This window comes from Lygodium microphyllum, chromosome 15, assembly GCF_053477565.2.
Source record: "Lygodium microphyllum isolate KBCC chromosome 15, Lygodium_microphyllum_v1.1.10, whole genome shotgun sequence".
Lineage (NCBI taxonomy): Eukaryota > Viridiplantae > Streptophyta > Polypodiopsida > Schizaeales > Lygodiaceae > Lygodium > Lygodium microphyllum.
Genome location: NC_141149.1, coordinates 86,142,409 through 86,151,541, shown reverse-complemented (window position 1 = coordinate 86,151,541; position 9,133 = coordinate 86,142,409). Strand labels below are relative to the sequence as shown.

General features: G+C 40.2%; 1 protein-coding gene across 1 annotated transcript; it reads right to left on the bottom strand.

Moving 5' to 3' along the window:
- Positions 1–247: 247 nt before the first annotated feature.
- On the bottom strand, positions 248–2,567 carry LOC148024734 (glycosyltransferase BC10-like). Its single transcript, XM_087693764.1, has one exon. The coding sequence runs from the start codon at positions 2,513–2,515 to the stop codon at positions 1,166–1,168; it is 1,350 nt and encodes a 449-aa protein (XP_087549890.1). The 5' UTR covers positions 2,516–2,567; the 3' UTR covers positions 248–1,165.
- Between the last annotated feature and the right edge of the window lie 6,566 nt (positions 2,568–9,133).

Sequence of the window (9,133 nt, the reverse complement as noted above, 5' to 3'; positions counted from 1 at the left end):
ATCCTTGTAAATATATTCTACGTGCCTTGAGAAGCATTTCAGTCCTATAATTATAATTTTATTACAACAACAAAACATGGTATAGATGCAAAGGTAGTATGTCTAGCAAAGGTAGACATTAAGAATCAAGTAGCAAAACTCAAGAGAAGCTCTATTTGAGTATTAAATCTCCATTTCTAGCTTACTGCTCTATTCTTGATTATTATCCATAGCCCAAAATAGTCCACATGAAGAGCATAAATCCATCAAAACTCCTATTTAATGATCAAGGAAAGTTTCCGTGATATTTAAGACCAAGAATCAAGTGAGAGATTGCCTCAAGGTCCTTTTAAGAGATGAAGATCCTCAAGGATAGCTTGTTACTCTATCTTTCCTTGTTTTTCCATGTTCAAAAATAGCTCCAATACTCTCCTCTCTACTCACCAATGCATGAACCTCCAGCCCACTTACTTTTTTTGGCTCTTCCCCTCACCTGTTCCTTGTGTCCTCTCCTAGTTAGCATGCCACTGGAGATTCCTTGAAGCTTTACCTAAAGCACCAAATCCACGGTCATCAACTTCGACACTAGTGTCGGCCCTTTGGGACTCGTAGAGTTTAGGTTTTTGTCGGACTTTGATCAAACGACAAAGAAAGAGGCATAGGCCCTCAGGTGACTCTTAGCTCCGCATAGTGATTTAGACCATCGAGCATAACCCACATATTGCAAGGTAAAGTGTAACTACTTGAGCGTGAAAGCTCATCAAATGAGAAGCATGACCCGAGCGATATATAGAGAAGTGGTTCTGATATTCTGAGTGTCGAGACAAAAACACCGATGATCTTTGCAAGGAGCGCATACCTGAAAAAGGTCGGAGTTCTATTACAAATTATAGAGGTGGCTTTTTGCAAGTCTTCAAATTTCTTAAGTCTTCCGGGAATTTACATAGTTTTCGTGGGCTTCAGTATAAGCTTGTCTATGGCTCGCTAATAGAAAACTCTCCTCAATTTGGACGCAATATCAGAATTTGAGTGGTGGGAACTGTAAACGGTAGAATATAGTCACAATGTATAAAGTAGTGTTTTGTGCTTTCGATAAATTTTAACGGCGTTGATCCCAGGGACACTGTCGCTGGATTTGGGTGGTTTCTAAATCCCAAGGGCACTGTCTCTGGATTTGGGTGGTTTCTCAATCTTCCTGCTGCAGGATGTAGTCCGCCAAGTCCATCAGCGGATCCACGCAGTCGACGTGGAACTTGCGGGCGAATAGAAACCTGCCACCTTGGAGTTCCCGGAGGCCCTGGATGAGCTGGCGGCTGATCTCGGAGCGACGGAAGGTGCGGGGGTGGCCGTCGGGGGTGGAGAACTTCCAGTCGACGCGGGTGAGGGTGTATCTGGTGGCGCAACCAGGGTCCGACAAGTGGATGAGGGTGGGGAAGTAGTGCTCCTCGACGAAGCAGAGACGGAGGTGGCTGCAGGGGAGGCTGAATTTGGGCCAGAGGACTGCGTCGCGGACGACCAGGAGCGCGTGGGCGCGCGTGAGGACGAAGAACTGGGAGCCCACCTTGAACTGCGAGAATGGGACTTCGGGGATCATTGTGCCATTGCCGCGCGCGTTGTAGCGATCCCAGAGCGACGGGGATTTGTCAAGGATCTCGATGAAGCTCCCCTGGGAGGCCGTCACCCTCTGGTAGACTGTGTCGAAGCCATGCAGGGGAATGCAGGAGTCCGACAGGACTGCGAAGTAGGTGTTGTTCGGGTCGTCCAGCATGGCGTTCGCCAGCAGACGCCTCTCGGCCGCCGCCAGGGAATGGTCCGTCCCCCTGCTCGTCCTCCCCGGGGGCACCAGCCTCCCCCAGAATGGCTCCCTCGTATCAGTAAACAGCTCGACCCTCAGCGGGTCCGCGTGCACGTACACGTTGTACAGACCCTCGTGCCCTCGGAAGAACCTCCGCCATAGCTCGGCGAACGGCATCACCCCCGTCGTCAGGAACATGAAGGCGATCTTTGGTCTGCTGATGCTGCTCCCTCCCCCACGCGACCGCGTCGTCGTGGCCGCCGAACAAGAGCTGCCGTTGTTTTTGCCGGATGTTCCTGGCGACGACGACGACAATTCTGTGTTGTTGACGGATGACGACGACGACGATGAGGACGGCAATTCTGTCGACCTCGCATCCGATGCGTTGGTCAAGACATAGCTCCTGAGAAGCGTTCCCAGGTTCCCCTTCTTACCTTCCGCGGCCCGCACGTCCTGGAGCTCCTCCGCATTCACCGCCCGTCTGAGCAGCTCCTCGTCACTCCAGCTGTGCAGCAGCGTCGCCCCCCTGTCCTCCAAGAGCTCCTTCACCTTGCAGTCTTTCGACTGCAGGAAGAACTTGGCGTACTCTTGTAAAGGCGACGAGGTGTGGGAGAGGAGGAGGAGAGAGAGCAATGGACAGGAAGCCAAAAGAGAGAGGTAGACACGATGGGAGGCTGTGGAGCTCAATGAGGAGGACGAGAACGAGGGGGAGGAACATGACAAGGCCATGAGAGAACGCATAATTTGCTGTTGCAGGAAATGGCTGATCTCTTTCGGGCCTTCCCCCTTAAAAACTAACCTTACCGTAATTTGCGATAGGGAGACCCCGTTAACCTAAAAAGGAGGAAAAGAGAACAAATCTTTTCAGAGGCGCACATAAATTATGCATATAGTTTACGTAAAGAGATCAAGGCCTATGTTAACTATGAACGTATCCTCAAGAAATGTGGAAAAGCAATGATGATATGGGTAAATTCACAAAATTAAAGAAAATAGTGAAGAACAGAAAATTTAATCGTTTTTCACTTAGAAGCCTTAAGTTAAGCTTGGAGAGATAGATAGAAGTCACTTTTCGTAAGAAAATAATATGCAATTCCAACTTAATACATACTATGGAGAATGCCACCAAGCACTTTGAGTTTGAACATCTTCAACAACATTGATCATATATAGCACAATCTTAGCACAACATACACAACAAGTTCAAATGTACCCATTGTTATACATTTATTTTTATAACCACTTAGTCATTGTAAAATCCACTATATACACTACCCATTAGATACCAATATCTTTAGCATAGCATCTTTAAGGAGAGGTCCAATAATTTTTAACTAGTGTCTGTTCTTACTACTAAGTTATTTTTGCTATAGGTTCAAAAAGCCCCGAACCTCTAGAAGGCTTCCTAAACCTACCCCTTTTTCCAAACCTCCCTTTTTCAATCAAAACCCCTTCCTTTCCCCTCTTTCTCAAGTGTAATCTCTCTTTTTCTCTTTCCCCTCCCTTTTTCATTAAAGCTTCCCCCCCCTCCCCCTCCCCATGTCTCCCTGGCCCCCCCCCCCCTCCTTTCCCCTTTTTTTAGAATAAAAACCCCCTCCCCTCTCTCACACTTATAATCTCTCTCTTTCTTTTCCCCCTCCTCTTTTTAATTAAAATCTTCCCCCTTCTCTCTCTCTCTCTCTCTCTCTCTCTCTCTCTCTCTCTCTCTTCCCTTTAGTTAAACCAAACTTCTTTTTAAATCAAAAGTCCCCCTCTCTCTCTCTCTCTTAGATTAAAATTTTTAATTTATATTTTTCTTTTAATTAAATATTTTTATTTTTTTTAAATTTAAAGTTTTTGGAACATAGTTTTTCACACACTTTGAGAAGAAGAAGAAGAAGAAGAAGAAGAAGAAGAATAAGAAGAATAAGAAGAAGATGGAGAGAGGAGGGGGAAAGAGGAAAGAGAATAGTCTTTTTTTAATTAAACATTTTTTTTCTCCCCTCCCCTCCCCTCCCCTCCTCTCTCTCATGTGTAGGGCCTAGGTTTTCTCTTTCTCTCTCTCTCTCTTAGATTAAAATTTTTAATTACATAATTTTATTTTTTTAAATTTAAAGTTTTTTTGACATAGTTTTTCACACACTTTGAGAGGGAGATAGAAGAAGAAGAAGAAGAAGAAGAAGGAGAAGGATTAAAAAAAAGAATAAGAAAGAGAAAAATATGGAGGGAGGGAGGAAAGAGAGAGAGAAGAGAGCGAGATAATTATAGAGAGAGGAAACATAAAATTTGAGAGAGAGAGAGAGAGGAAAAGAAAAAAGAAAAAGAGAGGAGAGAGGGGGGAGAAGAAAAGGGGCAATAGAGACAAAGAGAAGAAAAGAAGAGAGAGAATTTGAACACAGTGAGAAAATTATAGAGAGAGGAAATATAAATTTTAAAAGAAAGAGAAAAGAAAAAAATTGAAGAGAAAAGAAGAAAAAGGAAGGAAAAAAGAGGAGAGAGAAGGAAGAGAGAATAATAAATAGAGGAGAAAGAGAGAAGAAAAATAGAGAGAGAGAGAAAAGAAAAAAATTAAAAAGAAAATGAAGAGAGAGAAGAAGAAGAATAAAAAATGAATAAAGAGGAGAGGGAGATAGAAGGAAGAGAGAGAGAGAGAGAGAAGGAAGAGAGAGAGAGAGAGAGAGAATTAGACATAGGGAATTTGGGGGGAAGAGAGAGTAAAAGAAAAATTAGCAACAACAAAGAGGGAAAAGAGGAGAGGGAAAGATGAGAAATGGATTGTTGATGAAGTTGCCATGCGATAGTGCGATAGCATGGCAACTTTGCTTGCCGCTTTAGGGCAGTGAAGCTACCATGAAGCGGCAACTTCTAGCATTCTGTGCGTGTGAAACGCGCACAGAACGCTAGTTGTAAATTATTTGGGAAAGGCCTAATGTTTGAGTCATAGGCACATAAGCTCACATCAACACCAAAATATGTAGTTGTATGGGAGTTGTACACGATCCCAAATAAGATTTGTACTCTTTATTTGCTCCCTTACAAATGCATACATGGAATGCATATTGCCCTCATTGTAACATCAACATGCATAGTATCACTAATCATGATCACTTTGCTTTCATTCCAATGAATGTTTTCAAGAACATACAATAGTTTAGTTTGAAGGGCAAATGCCCACCTTTAATGTAGATTGAAGCTACTTTGTTTTCAAATCTTATTTCAAGATGCCTTTCTTTCACTACTCGGTACAAACTAGCATAAATAATTCACATTTTTTGGGAACTTGCACTCAAAGGATTTCTTAAATTTTGAGGTTGTTTGGCAGATTCCCGCAATGCTTTTGATGATCATGCAATGAATTTAAGTATTTCATAATGTAGAGTGATGACTAATAATAAACACAAATACCTATCTTTCAAATCGTTCTTGTATTTTAAACTTTAATAATTATATCATAGGACTTAAAGTTGACATCTCTTTTTCTTGTCAAGGGGCATTTTGCCTATCAAATCAAACTTTAAAGAAAAAAACCATGAAAGAACATGGTGCAACCCAAAGTTTACCTATCATTATGACATAAAATATTAAGATCTATATGTCATTTGACATATTAACGATATGTGTAATTTTCCTTTCATTTTTATTATAGAATAACTATAGGGTATTAGGGAACCACTAGGTACAACCAACTCTTAGCAGAAGTAGAAACCTTAATATTAATCTTTTATCTAATATTATATCTTATATCACTATCCACTTATAAATCTTTAGAGCATAAACAATTATAAAATTCATTATGATATCATGACTCTAGAGTGATGGCTGATTCTCTCGAGTCTCACTTCTCCATCTTGACCTCAACACTAAATAGTTTAATCAATGATTCAAAAATTAAAGAATCAACATAGTAAGGAAAAATACTACTAGCTAATTTATCCTATTTATGTAACATAACCTGGTCCTTCCACAAGTTGCAAGATTACTATTTCCTCAGCTTTGGCAATTGCGAGTAAGAAACACAATCACCAGTTGTCTTAGAATAGTACACATATAACACTAATAGGCCAGGAGCTATAGCATGCTCTAAAGGTTACCTCCTAAGCCTTGAGGGATGACCAACATCATTATTGTTGCAACATGCCACTGAGTAGCCCCATCACTAATTGGTATAGGTTTTAGATTATCTCAGTTTTTTTTAAATTCTTCAATTCTTAATGTATAATGATCTATCATGTTCAATCTATTTGAACTCAATGTATGTTTTATGATCCAAATCTGAGAATGCACATGCTAGCTACTAATAGCTTTGTTGGTGTATGGTGGCACAACCAACCTCTAATACCTATATGGTCATATCGCATAGGTGGCATTTGTGGATCTAGCTTAGTGACATGCCTTAATTCCTTACTCCAAAAGTCTCTAGTTTGTGCGACAGTCATTTCAAGTTTGAGTTTAAGAGCCTAGTCTCTAGAGACACATTGCATGCTATAGTGGCACACTCACTACATTAACTAGTAGTATGCAATGGTACAAAGGCACATTGCAAAACACACTATGAGGGAATGAAGGCATGGTGAGGAACCATAGTGATTATTTTTTTCAACGTCGCTATATCCATTGCTATACACATCGATATGACCATCAGTATACGCATTGCTATATCGTGATGCTTATATTAAGGTACATTCTGATGGACACAACAATGCGTAATTGTGGAGAAAAAAAGGGTTGAATGTAAAACACAACATTTTTAGTCTGAGTGAGTGAATGTGAAGAAAGAAAGAAAGAGAAAGAGAAAGAACAAAAGGAGAGAGAGAGAGAGAGAGAGAGAGAGAGAGAGAGAGAGAGAGAGAGAGAGAGAGAGAGGAGAGGAGAGGGAGATGAAGAGACAAATTTAAAGAGATGTGTGTGTGTGTAGAAATAGAGGGAAAAAAGGGACAAGGAGAAGTGAATGAAAGGTGAAGGAGAGAAACCAAGAGAGAGAAAATGAGATGGAGATACATGGAGGAAGAGAAAGAGAGAGGAAAAAGAAGATGGAGACAGAGAGAGAAAATTAATAAATTCTTGTTAATCGAGAGAGAGAGAGAGAGAGAGAGAGAGGGAGAGAGAGAGGGAGAGAGAGAGGGAGAGAGAGAGGGAGAGGAGATGTATATGAAGAGAGAAATTTAGAAGGAGAGAGAAGGGGTTTTGGAAGTAGTGAAAGAGGGGAAGAGAGATGGAAAGAGAGAGGAAAGGAGAAGGATATGGAAGGGGAGAGAGTAGGAGGAATTTATTAATTTTTGGTTAATAGAGGGAGAGAAAGAGAATAAAGGATGGAGAGACAAAATTAAAAAACAAGTTTTGAAAAATGGAGAGAGAGAGAGAGAGAGAGAGAGAGAGAGAGAGAGAGAGAGAGAGAGAGAGAGAGAGAGAGAGAGAGAGAGAGAGAGAGAGAGAGAGAGAGTTGCTTTTGACTTTAGCAAATACAAGCAGAGGAGTTGACTACTAATGAATGAGCTTTTGAGTGTGGGGAGTTGCAATTTATTGAAAACATTATTTGTCTATATAATATGTGTGCTCTATGGCGAGTTTCAGCTAGAAATCATTGATCAAGCAAACTTGGACTTTGAGTTGTGGTGGATAAAGTATATACTAATTGTGATTTATAGTCAAACTTTAATAGAAATAATTTTGAATAGTATTGTTTATCTATGAGAAATTTCCATAGGGGGATGCTAGTACATTGCAAGCAATAGATGTTTTGTACCCAATAAGAAGAGTTCGTGGGTGTACAATACAAGGAGCACCAAGCCGATACTTGGGGGGTTCACTATATGTATATCCTTTATATCATGTGCGTTCAAGGTCTATTTATAAATATCCTTATCTATAAAATTTTCTTGAATAAAACACAACTCTTTTTTATTCAGTCTATAAGTTACCTATTTATATGACACCCTTTTGTATGTAAAAGATGTATAAAAATAGTGTTTTTAAAACCCCTTATTTTGAACTCACATGATATATATGTATATATATATGAGCCAATGAGCCTCTAGAAGGTGGTTGATCTAGTGCACTCTCCATTGGAGAAGAGATTGAGAACCAAGCGTACCTTCCTCAAATATTGGAGCATGAGATGAAAGCGATGATTGAGGCATTATAACCCATGGATGATGAGTCATTTGATCCATTGAGAGAGGAGGCATCCATACCATTTTATGATGGGTGCTAGCAGGTATCCCACTTAAAGTTACTTCTTGCACTCCTAAGTATACATGCAAAGTATGGATGGAGTGATATAAGTGTGACTGATATTTTTAGGTACATATAGTACACTTGTTTTTTATTACATAAAAACATTATTTGATTTTCTCAATGTTTTTGGGATTTTTCAAATTACTAAAATATCACATATTGCTATCGGAAAACAAAATGTCCGAGTCTCTTGAAGATGCAAGGCAATTGCAAAAGCTAAGTATTGATTACAGCATCATATATGTATTAGCAATGATTGTGTGCTCTTGCGAGGAGAATATGAGTCCATAGAAACATGTCCAAAGAGTAGTACTTATAAGTATTGCAAGACCTGTAGGATCAAATAGTCACTCTAGAAGGTTATCAAAATTTTTTCGCTCATACCACATGTCTATCACATGATTTATACATTAGGCATGGCGGGTTTGACCATGTGATATATACAAAATAGATTCAATATGGATGGCATCCAGTGTATATAAACAAACTTGCAAGTATGGCATCACATTGATTCGCCCTTTCTCGACTTTGCATGAGAGGCAAGGAATATTTGGCTTGGTCTTGCTATGGATAGCATGAATCCATGTGGGTGGTGCCTAGCCCCAATAGTCCAAGTTAACTATAATATTCGACCATGGCTTTCTATCAAGAAAGGATACTTGATCCTTAGCCTTTGCCTGTGCTTAGACGTTATAAAGTCAAGAATGTGGATGCCTATTCGACCATTGATTGAGAAGCTTAAGATGTGGGAGGAGAGGATTACTGTGGAAGATGTGAGCAAGCAATTTGAGAGCTAGTTTGCTAATATAAGGGCCATTCTTATGTGAACCATGCATGACTTTTCAAATTTTAGGAAATGCTCAGGTAAATGAGTATTGTTGTCATTGATTTCTCTAATATCTCACTTTTATGTTCATATTGACTAGATACAGATATTATGGCAGACATGGTCACCTCAAGTTACCATGCATGTCTCTCTTGTGTGGACCAAAATTGAACTCCGAAAGGCCATGGATGATGAAGAAGATAGTTTATTAGGGGTATGCAACATTCTTACCAAAGAGCCATGATTTGAGAGAAGAAATCCTTGGATGACCTCCTACAAGTATGAATGCCCAAAGCAGATATGTGTGGAAGATGATTCAC

Coding starts and splice junctions, on each gene's coding strand:
- LOC148024734 (XM_087693764.1), bottom strand. CDS start 2,515: ATGCGTTCTCTCATGGCCTTGTCATGTTCCTCCCCCTCGTTCTCGTCC.